General features: G+C 39.5%; 1 protein-coding gene across 14 annotated transcripts in view; it reads left to right on the forward strand.

Annotated features, from left to right (window-relative positions):
• DLG1 (discs large homolog 1) overlaps positions 1 to 17,643 on the forward strand; it is a 270,198-nt gene that overhangs the window by 208,094 nt on the left and 44,461 nt on the right. For all 14 annotated transcript variants that reach the window (XM_006753379.2, XM_006753381.2, XM_006753383.2 and 11 more), the window contains one exon: positions 15,414 to 15,528. In XM_006753379.2, coding sequence (XP_006753442.1) covers positions 15,414 to 15,528 — 115 coding nt within the window. The remainder of the gene's footprint in view (positions 1 to 15,413; positions 15,529 to 17,643) is intronic.

Consider the following 17,643-nt stretch of genomic DNA (forward strand, 5'->3'; position numbering starts at 1 on the left):
ATGGTCTTTTTTTTTTAGTTTTATTCATTTCAAATGGGCCGGATCCGGCCCGCGGGCCGTAGTTTGCCCACAGCTGGCCTAGGTCCATTTCCTCAGTCCTTTCTTGTTTCATTGTCCCCAGCTTTAATAAATGTCCTCTAAAATTAAAAAAAATTTTTAAAGACAACAGCCAACACGACAATAGTTATCCAGTGTGAATAAATTAAAATTATACCTATTTTATGTCAAATTGGTAAAAAGTCTTATGTAATAAAAGAGTAGTATGCAAATTGTCCTCTCAACCACGAGTTCAACCAGGGGGCGGGGCCAGTCAGGGGAAGGGAGGGAGTACCCGGCCAGCAGCTGCTAGGGACCCTACCAGTGCATGAATTTTGTGTACTGGACCTCTAGTATAAAATATTTGTTGGTGTGCTGCAGAATTTTAGTAATTAGTTTATGTGTCATGAGATGAAAAAGGTTGGAAATTGCTGTCTAATAGTGATTTTCTGTAGCAGATTCCTAATTAAAAATTTTTTGTCTCTTACTTTCCTTGTCATATTTTTCTCCAACCAGCCTGCCTGCCTTCTTACTCAAAAAAATTTCCTTTTCTTCTCTAGACCAGTTATAATATTCATTCTCCTGTTATCAGCATTGAGGTTCTTGGGTTGCCCAAGATGGAAATCAAGAGGAAACTCCAGAGAAATTTCCAAATATGTTTTATTAAGCTTATGCTTGGGCACATGGGAGGTAGCACAGAGGAAAGGAAGGTCCTCAGAACTGACTCAGAAGCTTGGTCTGCTTGGCTGCTTTTATAAGCTGGTGACTAGGTGGGCTCGGGTGAAAAGGCAGGCTTTTTGAAACGGGGCTTGTGAATTTTCCATTTCAGGGTTAAGTGACTTCCTTTTACAGCTGCAGTGCCTGATAACTATGTTTGTATCTGCACTGTGGGGGGCAAGGTGGTGGACTGCTCATTGCAGCCACCCTAGGTAGGTTGTATAGCAGTCAAACCTTGATCAACTTTTTGTTGGGGAGCCAGGTCTTTGAACATTAACTAGCTCACCTGTGATTTGGGGCATGGGCCACTCTAAAAGTAAACCCTTACTTTCTTTGCTTCAAAAAAAGAAAAAGAAAAAACCTTGATCAACTGCATGGCGGTCAGTAGTTTTCAAAATATAATCTACTAGAGGCCTGGTGCACAGATTCGTGCACATTGAAAGGAAATTAATTAGAAGAAATATTTTAGAGGCCAGGGCGGGACTGCAGGAGATTGACTCCAAGGTGAGTCTGGCCCATCTTGCCCAGTCCTGATTGGGGCCAGCCAGGGAAGGACTGCAGGAGGTTGGCCGGCTGGGGAGGGACCACAAGAGGGCTCCAGGATGTGCCTGGCCTGTCTCACCCAATCCTGATCAGCCGGACCCCAGCAGCAAGCTAACCTACTGGTCAGAGCATCTGCCCCTGGTGGTCAGTGCATGTGATAGTTACTGGTTGAATGGTTGAACGAACAGTCGGACACTTAGCATATTAGGCTTTTATTTATATAGGTTATATATAAAAGCTTAAACAACTGTTAAACAGAGTAACCGAACAACCAGTCACTATGATGCACACTGACCACCAGGGGGCAGACACTCAACACAGGAGCTACCCCCAGCCCATAGGCCCTGATCACTGATGGAGCCTGCTGGCCAATCTCCTGGTCCCTGCCCCCAGCCGGCAGGCCCCGATCAGCAATCGGGACCTGTGGGCTGGGGGTAGCTCCCAGGGGGGTCAAGGGCTGGCTCCCTCCTTGGGACCAGTGGCCAACCTACTGGGTCCCTCTCCTCAGCCCTGATTGGCCCACCACCCGCCCGCCTCAGTCGCAGTTTGCCCCTCCCCCTGGCCAGTCCCTCCCCCCACCTGACAGGTCCTGATTGCCTGATCGGGACTGGGCCCTGGGCTGGGACGGGGAATCAGGGGTGGGTGGTGACGTACATGGGCAGCTGGGCCTCCAGTAACCTCGGGGTTTCGAATCGCGCGGTGGCCATGCACAGACAGCGAGGGAAGGAGGAGAGGGGGGGTGGGGAACCATGTGGTGGTGGCACAAGGGCGGCAATGAAAGGAGGAGGCAAGAAACTGCACTGTGGCAGCGTGCGGGTGGCGAGGGAAGGAGTCGGCGGGAAGGCAAGGAAACTGATGGGCCCTGATTGCCAGCCAGAACTAGGGACCCCATCCATGCACGAATTTCGTGCACTGGGCCTCCAGTAATAATACATAAATAGTTTCAAAACTCACCACTGTAATCCCAGTTTTGCCCCATCTGGTATAATTATGTATATATTAGAGGCCTGGTGCACAAAATCCATGCACTCGGGGTTTCCTCAGCCCGGCCTGTGCCCTCTCGCAGTCCAGGAGCCCTCAGGGGATGTCCGACTGCCACGGAGGCGGGAGAGGCTCCCGCCACCACTGCTGTGTTTGCCAGCCGTGAGCCTGGCTCAGGGCTTCTGGCTAAGCAGTGCTCCCCTGTGGGAGCACACTGACTACTAGGGGGCAGCTCCTGTATTGAGCATCTGCCCCCTCGTGGCCATTGTATGTCTTAGCAACTGGTCGTTCCGCTTTCGGGCTGAAACTGGCTCTCCGACATCCCCCCAAGGGGTCCCGGATTGCAAGAAGGTGCCGGCCAGGCCAAGGTACCCCACCAGTGCATGATCCAGGCCGGAGAGGGACGCAGGATGTTGTTCAGCCAGGGAGGGGCTGCGGGAGGGCTCCAGGGCATGTCCAACCCATCTCGCTCAGTCCCGATCAGCCAGACCCCAGCAGCAAGCTCACCTACCGATTGGAGCATCTGTCCCCTGGTGATCAGTGCACATCATAGCAACTTGTCAACCGGTTGACTGCCCCCTGGTGGTCTGTGCACGTCATAACGACTGGTCGACTCTCTACCCCCTGGTGGTCAGTGCACATCATAGCAACTTGTCAACCGGTTGACTGCCCCCTGGTGGTCTGTGCACGTCATAACGACTGGTCGACTCTCTACCCCCTGGTGGTCAGTGCACATCATAGCAAGCAGTTGAGCAGCCTTAGTATATCATTAGCATATTATGCTTTGATTGGTTGAATGGACAACTGGACACAGCATATTAGGCTTTTATTATATAGAATAACTGTGTGTATATATGCAAAACATGTATATATTGCTTCTCCTTCTTAAATAAACAATAACATACACATTTCTCCAAGTTTAATAGTGAGTGTACTAATAGTCTAACTGTAGTAATTGTAAGAACACTCCATAGTAGCATATACAGATGTTCCTCGTTCTTTTTTTATAGCTATATAATTCTTTTATTTTTAACTGTTAGATCTTTTTTTACAACAAAATACTGGTTGGGGATAGCTTTGCTTTATTACCAATTTGAGAATTGTTTTAACAATTAAAGTGAGTAAACTTTTGATATAATTGAAGTTATTTGATCTCAATTCTGTTCATGCTGTTTTTTAGTCAAGCCTTTTATATAAATAGTTTATGAAAGATACTTTCCAAAGATGCCTGCATCCCATATGTTCTTGTGCTGTGTAACCTTGCTAGTCCCCCATCAAGAAGCTAAGTCTCTCCTTGAATTTGGACCGGTCTTATTACTCATTTGTAAACAAGTGAATGTGGTAGAAATAATCATATGTCACTTGCAAGGTTAGATTATAAGAGGCCATGAAACTCCTGCCTGATTCTTTTGGGGTCTTGTTCTGGGAGAAGCCAGACACCATATAAGAAGTCTGACTACCCTCAAAACCCCATGCTTCAGAGGTCACATGTTGGTGCTCTGACCCCATACTTCCACCCAGGACCACCAACACACAAGACAAGGCAGGGTGAAGCTATTTTAGACCCTTCTACTAATCAGCTCCTCCACCAGCTGAATCCCATTAAGTGACCTCAGTCTATGCCACAACAACCATCCAGCCAAAATGCTGCCTGAATTCTTAACCAACAGAATCCATAAAATGGTTTCTGTTTAATCCACTAATCCTTATAAAGCAATAGTAACTAGAACACAGTCTCATTGTAAAGTCTATTTGTATACACATACACAAAAGACAAGCCTTCATAAATTTATACAGGGGTGGGCAAAAGTAGGTTTACAGTTGTGGGTACTCAAAATAGAGCTTATTCTTGTGTTATTACTTATCAATTACTATTTTCCATACGAACAGCTGTAAACCTGCTTTTGCCCACCCTTGTATATCCCTAGAATGTCTTACTTAAGGATGAAAAGAACTAGGGAAAATAGCTAACTCTTCTCAATTATACTGTTAATTGTAGTGTTGGTGGTGGTATTTTAAGACCTGTGAATGTAATATTGGATAAAACAAGTAAGTCATCATGCAGTACTCTAATTCTGTTATTCCCCAGTATCTTGAAAACCAGAACTCTTATGCAAGGAAATTCATACAGATATATAGATTAAATAAAAACCTAATGTTCTAATTTTTATTTTTTAATACATTTTTATTGATTTCATAGAGGGGGAGAGAGATAGAAACATCAATGATGAGAGGGAATCATTGATCAGCTGTCTCCTGCATGCCCCACACTAGGGATCAAGCCACAACCTGGGCATGTACCCTGACTGGGAATCGAACCGTGACCTCCTAGGGGTTCATAGGTCGACGCTCAGCCACTGAGCCACTCCAGCCAGGCCTAAATTTTAATTAGAAGAACCAGTATAAATTCATGACTCAGTTTATATTTTTACCTATATCTTCATCCATAAGTCTATCTGTATTTTAGCTGTGTCTTTACAGATTAAAAGATTTTCCGAGTTGACAGTTGTTATACTAATCAGCCTACTAATGTTTATACTTTATATTTCCTATTATATTTTAAAGGACAATAAAAGAATGTTACATATTAATGTTGACTTTTGAAGAGTAACTTAACAATAATCATGCTTACTCTTTTTATTTTTAATCCTTACCCGAGGATATTTTTTACATTGATTCTTACGGGGGCGGGGAGGGGAGGCAATGAGAAACATCGCTGTGAGAGAGACACATCCAATGGTTGCCTCCTGCACACCCCGACTGAGCCAGAAATGTACCCTTTACTGGGAATTGAACCTGAGATCCTTCAGTGTAGGGGCCAACACTTTAACCACTGAGCTTCACTGGCCAGGGCTAATCATGCTTACTCTTAACTCTTTTTGTTGTTAATCCTCGCTCAAGGAAACATCAGGGCTCCTGTCTTTTTAAACTATACAAACTCCCGGACCTGTTATTTGCTGTTGCTGTAAGACTAGTTTTATGAGAAAGTCTGATGGGATCTTTGTAAAATAGCTTGTTTGTAAAAGTAGAGAAAAAGATACTGTGTATAACCATGTAATTGCAGCATTTTTGAAAGAGTGCTTAAAGTTTTTATTACTACTAGATTAAGTAGTTTTTAATATCAGGGTTTAAAATAGTCCATCTTCAAAAATCACACTTTTGTACCAAAAAAATCATTTTTGTAAAGAAGCTTTTTTGCTTTTATTACGTAAAAACAACTGAAAGGTAGAAAGCTTATTCAGTGCTAATTTATAGAATTTATTCACAAAAGTACCTTTTCTTGCCCAGAGTACCTTATTCTTGGCTAAGTTGGTTGAGTGTGATCACATGCACCAGGAGGTCATGGTTCAATTCTTGGTTTGGGCACATGCCCAGGTTGTGGGCTCAATCCCCTATATGGGGCATGTTGGAGTCAGTCAATCGATGTTTCTCTCTCATCAATATTTCTATCTCTCTCCTTCTCCCTTTCTTTCTCTGAAATCAATAAAAACATACTTTTTAAAAAATTCTTCATCAGACCCAAAATCCCAAAACATTTTCAAAATGCCTTTTTCTGGTTTTTTTTTATTTTATTTTTCAATTACAGTTGACATTCAGTCTTATTTTTTATTAGCTTTAGTACAGCATGGTATTTAGACATTTATGTTATTTATGAAGTGATCATCCTGATAATTCTAGTACCTACCTGGAACCACACATTGTTATTCCAATATTATTGACTATATTCCCTTTCCATTCCTGTGACTGTTTCGTAACTACCAGTTTGTACTTCTTAATCCCTTCACCTTCTTTACTTAGCCTTCCAACACACACACACACACACACACACACACACACACACACACACCCTCCCATCATCTGGCAACCTTCCGTTTGTTCTCTGTATCTATGAGCCGGTTTCTGTTTTGTTTGTTCATTTATTATGGTATTTGCCTTTCTTACTCTGACTTATTTCACTTAGCATAATACCCTCTAGGTCCATCCATGTTGTCCCAAACAGTAAGATTTCATTTTTTATGGCCAAGTAATATTCCATCTTCTTTATCCAGTCATCTATTAATGGGCAATTATGTTCCCATATCTTGACTATTGTAAATTATGCTGCAGTAAACAAAGGGGATGCATGTATCTTCTCAATTTAATGTTTTGGATTTCTTTAGATAACTACACAGAAATGGAATTGCTCGGTTATAATGTAGTTCTTTTTAATTTTTTGAGGAACCTCCTTACTGTTTTCCATAGTGACTGCACCAATCTGCATTCCTACCAATAATAGTGCATGAGGGTTCACACCCTCACCAACACTTGTTTATTGATATATTGATGATAGCCATTCTGACAGGTCTGAGGTGATACCTCATGGTTTTAATTTTCATTTCTCTGATGATCAGTGACATTGAGCATCTTTTCCCATGTCTATTCACCATCTGTATGTCCTCTTTGGAGAGGTGTCTATTCAGGTCCTCTGCCCACTTTTTTAAATTAAATTGTTTGTTTATTGGTGTTGAATTATATTAGCTCTTTGTATATTTTGGATATTAACTTCTTATTGAAGTATCACTGGTGAATATCTTCTTCCAATCTGTGGGTTGTCTTTTCACTTTGTTGATAGTTGTGTGTTGTTGTTTTTTCTGTGCAAAAACTTGTGAGTTTGATGTAGTCCCATTTGTTTATTTTTCTTTTATTTTCCTTGCCCAAGGAGTTATATCAGAAAAAAAAATATTACTAAGAGAAATATCAAAGACTTTATTGCCTATGTTTTCTTCTTGGATTTTTTATGTTTTAGAGTCTTATATGTAAGTCTTTAATCCATTTTGAGTTTATTCTTGCGTATGGTGTAAGAAGGTGGTCTAGTTTCATCTTTTGCATGTGTCTGTCCAATTTTCCCAACTTCATTTATTAAAAAGGCTATCTTTACCCCATTGTATGTTCTTGTCTCCTTTGTCATATATTCATTAGATTCCACATATGAGTGAGATCATGTGATATTTGTCTTTCTCTGGCTTATTTCTCTTCCTTTGTCTTATATTAATTGACCACATAGGCATGAGTTTATTTCTGGGCTCTCTGTTCTATTCCATTGATCTGTTTTTTTACCAGTACCATGCTGTTTTGATTAGTATAGTTTTGTGCTATAATTTGATATCAGGTATCGTAATACCTCCAACTTTTTTCTTCTTTCTCAAGACTGCTGTGGCTATTTGGGGTCTTTTGTGGTTTTATATAAATTTTAGGATTATTGTGATTCTGTAAAAAATGCCATTGGCATTTTGATGGGCATTGCATTGAATCTGTTGATTGTTTTGGATAGTATGGACATTTTATCGATGTTTATACTATCTATTTTTTTAATTTTTCTTTATTGATTGAGATATTACATATGTGTCTTTATCCCCCGCCCCCCCCCCACTCATGCCCTCATCCCCCTGGTGTCTGTGTCCATTGGTTATGCTTATATGCATTTCTTGGGATATAGCCCTAGAAGTGGGATCACTGGGTCAAATGGGAGTTCCATTCTGAACTCTTTGAGGAAACGCCACACTGTCTTCCACAGTGGCTACACCAGTCTGCATTCCCACCAGCAGTGCACGAGGGTTTCCTTTTCTCCGCATCCTCGCCAGCACTTGTCGTTTGTTGAGATAGCCATTCTGACAGGTGTGAGATGGTACCTCATTGTCGTTTTGATTTGCATCTCTCATATGATTAGTGACTTTGAGCATGTTTTCATACGTTTGTTGGCCTTCCTTGTGTTCTCTTTCGAAAAGTATCTATTTAGGTCCGTTACCCATTTTTCGATTGGGTTGTTTATCCTCCTTTTGTTAAGTTGTATGAGTTCCCTGTAAATGTTGGAGATTAAACCCTTATCGGAGATAACATTGGCAAATATGTTCTCCCATGCAGTGGGCTTTCTTATTTTGTTGATGGTTTCTTTTGCTGTGTAGAAGCTTTTTATTTTGATGTAGTCCCATTTGTTTATTTTCTCTTTAGTTTCCATTGCCCTAGGAGCTTAATCAATGGAAGCATATACTGTGTTAAAAATAGATAGTATGTATACACTATCTATTTTTTAACACAGTATATGCTTCCATTGATTGGTATCTTCTTCAGTTTCTTTCTTCGGTGTTTTATAATTTCCAAGTACAGGTCTTTTACATCCTTGGTTAAATTTATTTCTCAATATGTTATTTTTATGCAATTATAAATGAAATTGTTTTCTTGGTTTCCCTTTCTTATAGTTTATTATTGGTGTATAAAATGCAATCAGTTTCCAAATACTATATTTGTATCCTACTAATTTGTTTATCAGTTCTAATAGTTTTTTGGTGGAATCTTTAGGATTCTCTATACATCATTTCATGTCACCTGCAAATAATGACAGTTTTACTTCTTCCTTTCCAATTTGGATGCCTTTTATTTTTCTTGTCTGATTTTTTTGTGGCTAGGACTTCAAATACTATGTTGAATAAAAGTAGTGAAAGTAGACAAGCCCGTCTTGCTTGATCTTAAGGAAAACACTTTAGGTTTTCCCCATTGAGTATGTTGTTAGCTGTGGATTCGTAATATATATGGACTTTATTATGTTCTCTCTATTTCCACTTTGCGAGAGTTTTTATTATAAACTGCAGGTCTCGTGCACGAATTCGTGTATGGGTGGGGTCGGGCCGGCCCGCCCCTATTGGGGCCAGTTGGGGCTGGGTCAGCCGGGGGAGGGGACGTGAGAGGTTGGCTGGCTTTCCCTGCCCCCTGTCAGGGTGGAGGGGCCGATTGGGGCCGCAGTGCTCAGCAAAGCAACCAGTTCTGGTGGTTCAGGTGTTCCAGTCACTTGGCTTTAATATATATAGATGGATGCTGGGTTTTGTCAAGTGTCTAATGTCTTTCTGCATCTGTTAATATGATCATTATTTTAATCCTTCATTTTGTCTATGTGGTGTATCACAGTAATTGATTCATGAATATTGAACCAACCTTGTAAGCCAGGAATAAATCCCACTTATTCATAGTGTATGATCTTTTTTATCTACTGCTGAATTCAGTTTACTAATACTTTGAGGATTTTTGCACGTATGTTCATCAGGGATATTGGCCTGTAATTTGCTTTTTTGTAATGTCTTCAACTGGTTTTATAAGTAGGATAATGCTGTCCTCATAAAATGAGCTTGGGAGTCTTCCCTCTTCTTGAATTTTTTTGGAATTATTTGCAAGGAATAGGTGTTAATTCTTCTTTGAATGTTTGAAAAAATTAGCCTGTGAAGCCACCTGGTCTAGGACTTTGTTGGGAGATTTTTTTATTGCTGATTTAGTTTCATTGGTAGTAATCTGTCCATTCAGATTTTCTGTCTCTTCTTGATTTAATTTTGGAAGATTGTAGGTTTTTAAGACTATCCAGTTTTTCCAGATTGGTCAATTTATTGGCATATAATTATTTATAATATTTTCTTATAATTCTTTTTGTTTTTGTCATATCAGTTGTCACTTCTGATTTTATTTATTTGGGTCCTCTCTCTTTTTCTTGATTGAGTCTGGTTAAAGGTTTATCAATTTTGTTTATCTTTTCCAAGAACCAGCTCTTGGCTTCATTGATCTTTATTATTTTCTTTCTTCTCAATTTTATCTTTGTTCATTGTTCTTTTTCAAGTTCCTTTAGGTGTAAGGTTAGATTGTTTATATGAGATTGTTCTTCTTTCTTGAGGTAGGCCTATACTGCTATGAATTTCCCTTTAGGACTGCTTTCTCGGTGTCCTATAGATTTTTGGTGGTTGTGTTTTCATTTTCATTTGTTTCAAGTTATCTTTTGATTCCTTCCTTGATCTCACTCTTAGCCTTTTCATTGTTCTGTAACATGTTATTTAGCATCCATGCGTTCGTGTGGTTTTCAGGGTTTTTTTTTCTTGTAGTTGATTTCTATTTTCATACAATTGTGGTCAGAGAAGATGCTTGGTATACTTTCAGTCTTTTTAAATTTATTGAGACATGTTTTGTGGCTTAACATGTAGTCTATCCTAGAAAATGTTGTGCACTTGAAAAGAATATATATTTTGCTGCTTTCAGGTAAAATACTCTAAACAATATATAAATTAAATTTATTTGGTCTAATATGTCATTTAAGGCTGCTTTGTGTGCTAGGGTGAGGGACTGCAGCATGGAAGGGTTACGGAATGTGCTAGGGGGTGGGACTGAGGCTTGGAAAGGTTACCGATTGTATTAGGGTCCGGGATCCTGGCAGAGAAAAATTGCTAGATTGTCTTAGAAAAACAGTGTATTATGATTCAACCCAGCCAGGTATGACTCCGTTTACCTCCCCGTTCGTACTTGTAAACTTTGTGTGAACCCTGCCAGTGCCAGGAAATGCTTTGTAGTGTTGCAGATAAAAGGCTTTGCTGTACTCTCCATCGGCACTATAAGCTGTGAGGCTTCTAGAAGTGGGAGGGACGCGGCTGTAGTCAGCTGGCCAGCTTAATAAAGGCTCCTAAATTTAAATTCTGAGTCGGTGGTCTATCTTGCTGATTGAACCCATAACACTTTGTCCTTCTTGAGTTTCTGTCTGGAAGATTCATCCATAGATGTCAATGGGGTGTTTAAGTCCCCTATTGTAACTGTATTATTTTCTGTCTCTTTCTTTATGTCTATCAATGTTTGCTTTATATATTTAAATGCTCCTGTGTTGGGAACATATATGTTTACAAGGGTTATATCCACTTGTTGGGTTGATATAATGAACTTTGTTTTAAAGTCTATTTTGTCTGATATAAGCATTGCTATCCCAACTTTTTTTGTTATTTTGCATGGAATATTTTTCTCCATTTCCTTACTTTCAGTTTATGAGTCTTTCAAGCTGAAGTGGGTCTCTTAAAGTAACTATTGATAGTATACAGTTATCATCATTGTATTATTTATATTTATAATCTTTTTCTTCTTCCTATTCCTGCTCCTCCTCCTCTTCTTCTTTCTTCTTTCCTCTTCTCTCTTCTTCTTCTCCTTCTTCTTCCTTCTTCCTTCTTCCTTCTTGCTTCTTCTTCTCCTTCTCCTTTCTTCTTTCTGCTTCTTGTCCCTTTAAAATTTCTTGTAATACTGGTTGAGTAGCTTTTACTTATCTGGGAAGGTCTTTGTCTCTCCAATTTTAAGTGAAAGCCTTTCTGGGTAGAGTAGTCTTTAGGTCCTTACTTTTCATTTGTATCACTTTAACTATTTGTGCCAATCCTTTCTGGCCTGAAAAGTTTCTATTGAGAAATCATCAGACCATCTTAAGGGAGCTCCCTTGCAGGTAACTAACTGCTTTTTTCTTGCTGTTTGTAATATTTTTTCTTTGTCTAACCTTTGGTATTTTAATTTACAATGTATCTTAGTGTAGGCTTCTATGGGTCCATCTTGTTTGGGACTCTGCCCTTCGTGGATTTGTATGTCTTTTTTCTTTGCCAGGTTAGGGAAGGTTCCAGTCATTATTTCTTTAAATAGGTTCTCAATCCTTTGTGCTCTTCTTCTGGTACCCCTCTGATGTGAATGTTGTTATGTTTAATGTTGCCCCAAAGGTCCCTTAAACTATCCTGATTGTTCTTTATTCTTTTTTCTTTTTGCTAGTCTGATTGGGTATTTTCTATTACCTTATCTTCCAAATTGCTGATTTGATCTGCTGCTTGATCTAATCTGTTGTTGATTCCTTCTAGTGTATTCTTCATTTCTGACTGGTTCTTCTTTTATGATTTCTATATTCTTTTTTATGTTTACTATCACTTTGTTAAAGTTCTCACTGAGTTCATTTATTCTTCATCTAAGGTCCTTGAGCATCCTTATGACCAGTGTTTTGAACACTGTATCTAGTAGATTGCTTTCCTCCATTTCATTAAGTTCTTTTGATGGATATTTCTCCTGTTCTTGTATTCTGGACATGTTTCTTTGTCTCCTCATTTTGACTACCTTTTACGTTTGTTTCTATGTGTTAGGTGTATACTAGTATGCTACATCTCCCAGTCTTGGCAGGGTGGCATTCTGTTAGAGATGTCCTGTGGAGCCCAGTGGCACAGTCTTCCTGATCACTTAGCAGGTGCTTTAGGAGTGTTCGTGTGGGTTGGGTATGCTCTCTGTTGTAGTTGGGCCTTGATTGCTATTGACATGCCAGTGGGTAGAATTGAACCTCAGGCTAACTGACTGTAAGGATTGGCCACGGCCATAGCATACAAGCTACTGTACAGGGCTGACTCCATGAAGTAGGATTTGCCCCAGTGGGGTCTGTTGCCTGCCAAGATCTTACTTTAGGTGTGCTACTTGTGGAGCTACCCCGGTGGTGCTCTGTTGTGGTCTGATGCCAGCCAACAAGTATGTTGGTTCTGGGGCCTCTTGGGAGGGACTTTATTGCAGGTCAATGTCAAATGCTACCTGTGACTGGCCCAGCGCTACTTACTAGGAGCTTCAAAATTATCTGCCATTGGTAACTGCCTGTGCTGAGCCCGGATGCTCGTGAGAGGGAACACACTGAGAACCAAGGCTGGCTACTACCAGTACCGGGCCTGCGGTAGGTCTGCAAAAGGCCCCAGGCACCCCAAGACTTCCCATAAGGCTCAGCTGATGAGAGCCTGCGGTGGTATGCAAGTTGGGTTGTTGCAGGATCTCAGGAAGTCACCAGTGTTAGCCCCAGATCTGGGCCTGAGGCCACTCAGCAAAAGTCTCAGGGTACACCAAGGCCAGCCACCACCCACCTGGGGCCTGCAGACCTTTGCAGTAGGTCAAGGTCTCCAATAGTCATCAAGCTGGAACTAGTGGAATTCACCAGGCTAATGCAGATGCAGATTTGGCCATGTGGAAGGAGGGCTCAACACAGCTGTCCCTCCAGCATTCACCCTGAAGCCATGCAACAGTTTTTCTTTCTATGTGTCTGGCACCGCATCACCCCCTGAACTGGACAGAATTCCTTGAGAGGTTTTAAGAGAGACTGCAAAGCAAACCTAGGCTTGTTGCTGCTGAAAGAGCCTCCAACCACATCTTGAATTGGCTATGATAGGGTCTCAGGGAGTCCTCAGGGTAGAGTCAGTACAGTTCACCAGGCTAATGCAGATTCAGATTTGGCCATGTCGGGGGGAGGGCTTACCCCAGGAAATTCGATGCCCTTAGGCCATGCGGGATGGGGCTCAGCACAGAGACAATGGCAGCCATTCCTCCAGCCTTGTCCTAAAGCAGTGATGGCGAACCTTTTGAGCTCAGGCGTGTCAGCATTTTGAAAACCCTAACTTAACTTCGGTGCCGTGTCACATATAGAAAATTTTTGATATTTGCAACCATAGTAAAACAAAGATTTATATTTTGGATATTTATTTTATATATTTAAATGCTATTTAACAAAGAAAAATCAACCAAAACAATGAGTTCGCGTGTCACCTCTGACACACGTGTCATAGGTTCACCATCACTGTCCTAAAGCCACACTACTCAGTTTCTCCCTGTACATCTCTGGCACCTCCCTGAGCTTGACCAGAATTTCTCCAAAGTTTTTTAAGAAATACTGCAATGCAATTCTAGGCTGGTTGGTTCTGAGAGAGCCTCGATATGTGCAAGTTGGGTTAGGGCAGAGGGTCTCAGGGAGTCATCAGGGTGGAGCTAATGGAGTTCACTAAGCCAGTGTAGATTTAGATTTGGCTCTGTGGTGGGAGGACTCAACACAGGGACAATGGCAAAGAGTCCCTCCAGCTCTCGCCCAGAAGCCATACAACTCAGTTTCACCCTGTTTGTCTTCGGTGGACTTCCTCATTCTCTGTCTTATTTGGAGCTGAGTCCATGGTGAGTACCTGTGAGCGAGAGTTTGTGCACTGGCCCTTTAAGAAGATGCCTGGGTTCCCAGCACCACTCTGTCTCATCCCAACAGATGGAATTCCCACTGATTATCACAGACAGATGTTATGTGGACTCCTCTTCCTGACATTGGTGTTCTGGGCAGGGGGACCAAGCATGGGGCCCAGTCCCCTCACTCCTCAGGGGAAACCTCTGTAGCTAAGATAACCCTCCAGATTCTCAAGCACCACACATGGGTGTGAGAGCCAGCCCACTTCATTTCTCCGCCCCTCCTGCCAATCTCTACATGGCTGCTTCTTTATATTCTTAATTATAGGACTTCTGTTCAACTAGTCTTCAGATGGTTATCCAAGTTGCTTGTTCTGTAATTTAGTTGTAATTTTGAAGTGGTCATGTTGAGGAGGTGAGTGCAGTGCCCACCTACTGTGCCTCTTAATCAGAACCTCCACAAAAATGCTTTCTTGTTATCTTGATTCTATTTATTTCCTCTGAGAAAACCAAGAAGTCATATGAAGCTCCATGGAGATGTTCCAACCAGTAGCACCAGATGAAATTCCAGAGGACAGCCAATATCAACATATGGCCTTTTTTAGCTGACTATACCAAAATGTGAGCAGAAAAGAAGAAAAAAAACTACAAAAACATGGAAAGAAATCTATAAAAGAGATAGGACCCTTTAAGTTAAAAATAAAACTGTTTCTCATTTTTTTCCAGATGGCAGAAATTCTGCAAGTAAAAGAATTAAACGGTTTCCATCATATTAAAAATACCTTAAATAAAAATGTTTTCTATTTCAGATTGTTTTTTGTGTCTTATTTTGGCATTTTGAAGATTTATAAATTATAAAATGAGTTGAGGTAAATTTAATTTCATTTATCAGTTTTTAAGGCCTATTTTCCCCATATTATTGACCCTACACAAGTTCTATATTTAAGAATATAAGAATAACTGATTTCCTCATAGAGAAAAAGTCAGTAAACAAAGCATCTAGTATAAATTATTACAGGTTTCTTTTTTTTAAGTATAAAAATTATAATACGTTCTAATTTTTTTTTAATTTACAGTTAATAATGTAAGATTCATACTGGTATTTGATGCATGGAAATTGTCTTTTAATTGATTAAATGTGATATGAACTTTGAAATAACATATGTAAAAATTCAAATTCAGCCAGCACTAATTTATGGTACATTTAGAAGATTATTAATTTTTGAAATATGCATAATGGGCAAATAGTTACTCTCTTAAGGTTCTAACCACCTTTAACCAATTATAGGTCAGATTACATATTTAATACTTTAAGTGGTTTAGTTTTTAGAATATAAAATTTAAATTTATTTCTCTTTTTCTTTCATCAGAATACAGTCGTTTTGAAGCCAAAATACATGACTTACGGGAGCAAATGATGAATAGTAGCATTAGTTCAGGATCAGGTTCTCTTCGAACAAGCCAAAAGCGATCCCTCTATGTCAGGTAATTTTTTTTTTTAATTCTAATTATGGCAAGTCTTATTTATGCATGTAAATTCTTTCAGGATTTTCACTATTACTGATTTAGTTTTGCTATAGAAAAATAAATTGCAAACCAAGGAACATTTTTTTACGGTTGATTTCCTGATCTTTCAAGAATTGGAATATTGTTATAATTTAATTAGTGATATTTATATAACCCCTTGAATAAAAATAGTAAAGAAAAACAAAATAAACATGGACAAAAAAAATTTTAAGGTGGTTATTTTACTGAATCAGTATTGTAGCTTGATGTGTCATATCATCCAACACTAATATTTACTTATATTCTTTTATAATAAAATATTCTCCATTTGAGTAATAATTACCTTGGCAATTTTTATAATAGCAAAGAGAACATATATAAATAATAGCTTCAAGTGTGAATAATACCAGCAAAAGAGTACAGATTCAGGAAATTTCTACATGCATTTTTTTTTAAACATTTGGGAGAAAATTATTTTTCTGTAACGTAAGATTAATGTGGCAGCATAAGTCTAATAACATTATATTGATACCATTAGTACATAAATTGTTCTTTTGCATTTCTTTGGCTACTACAACAAAGATAGATATCCTGTTTATTTGTATTTTGTATCCTTTTTTAGTATAACCTTTACTTAGTACTTTATTATACTACCTAAGCCAGCAGTCGGACATCCTTAGTGCTGCCGCAGAGGCAGAAAAGGCTCCTGCCACCATTGCTGCACTCGCCAGCCATGAGCCGGGCTTCTGGCTAAGCAGCACTCCCCCTGTGGTAGCACACTGACCACCAGGTGGCAGCTCCTGCATTGTGTGTCTTCCCCCTGGTGGTCAGAGTGCATCATAGCAACCAGTAGTTCTACCATTCGGTCAATTTTCATATTAGCCTTTTATTATATAGGAATTGTTTTAACTTTAGATAATTACTACAAGTAGTCTGTATTATTCTTTATAATTATTCTCTCATTTCTTTTGGTTATATTGGGGAGCCTATTGCTAATATGTTTTATTCTTCTGATGAGAAATGAGATATATGACATAAAATATACATGTATCCTATATATGTTTGGTATGTATAAATATATCAATACAAACAAGCATGTACTCTATACTTGTTTATATATGATATGATTTATTGTCTCAAAGAATTTTATTCTATGATACATAATAAAAGGAAGCTTTTTTCGCTTTCTTCTCATGTTCTATTCCTACCCCTTTCATTCCTTCTACCCTGCCAATGATCTGGAATTCCTAAATGTATCAAATTGTTCTCTCTTTAAACTAATTCTAGCAGTACTTATTAAACTCTTCTGATCCAAAATTGTTAAAAGCATTTTATATGTAGATACCCACAAAAAATGTAAAAATATAGATTTGTGTTTATATTCTTTTTTCTTTTTCTTGCTTATCTATATTTTCTAAGTTTAATTAACAGGTGTTACCTTTAATATCTGATTTAATAAAAACATAAAATTCAAAACATTAGGTTATATTTGTTTTAAGTACATTAATGAGTCTTCTTCACTTTTTATTTTTACTTTTAGAGAATACTTCATTTTTATTAATTATGTCAGATTTATAATGAAAAATAACTGCAACTGCCCTAACTGGTTTGGCTCAGTGGATAGAACGTCGGCCTGTGGACTGAAAGGTCCTAGGTTCGATTCCAGTCAAGGGCATGTACCTTGGTTGTGGGCACATCCCCAGTAGGAAGTGTACAGGAGGCAGCTGATTGATGTTTCTCTCTCATCGATGTTTCTAACACTCTATCCCTCTCCCTTCCTCTCTGTAAAAAATCAATAAAATATATTTTTTTTAAAAAAGAAAAGAAAAAGGAAAATAACTGCAACCTCCCAACAATCCCTAGAATTTCATTCCCTAAAACAGTCATCCTCTGTTTTCCTAACAAACTGCCTTGCCTTTACCTCCAAATCTATATATATAAAAAGTCAGCAACCAGAACATAATGACCAGAACTACCGGTCGCTATGACGCCCATTGCGGCCAGAGAACCTGGCCTGATCAGGGGTGGGGCTGGCTGGCCAAACCCTCACAGCCCTTCCCCCCAGCCAGCCCCTCCCCCGATTGGCCCACCCAA

Source organism: Myotis davidii, unplaced genomic scaffold (assembly GCF_000327345.1).
Source record: "Myotis davidii unplaced genomic scaffold, ASM32734v1 scaffold571, whole genome shotgun sequence".
Classification (NCBI taxonomy): Eukaryota; Metazoa; Chordata; class Mammalia; order Chiroptera; family Vespertilionidae; genus Myotis; species Myotis davidii.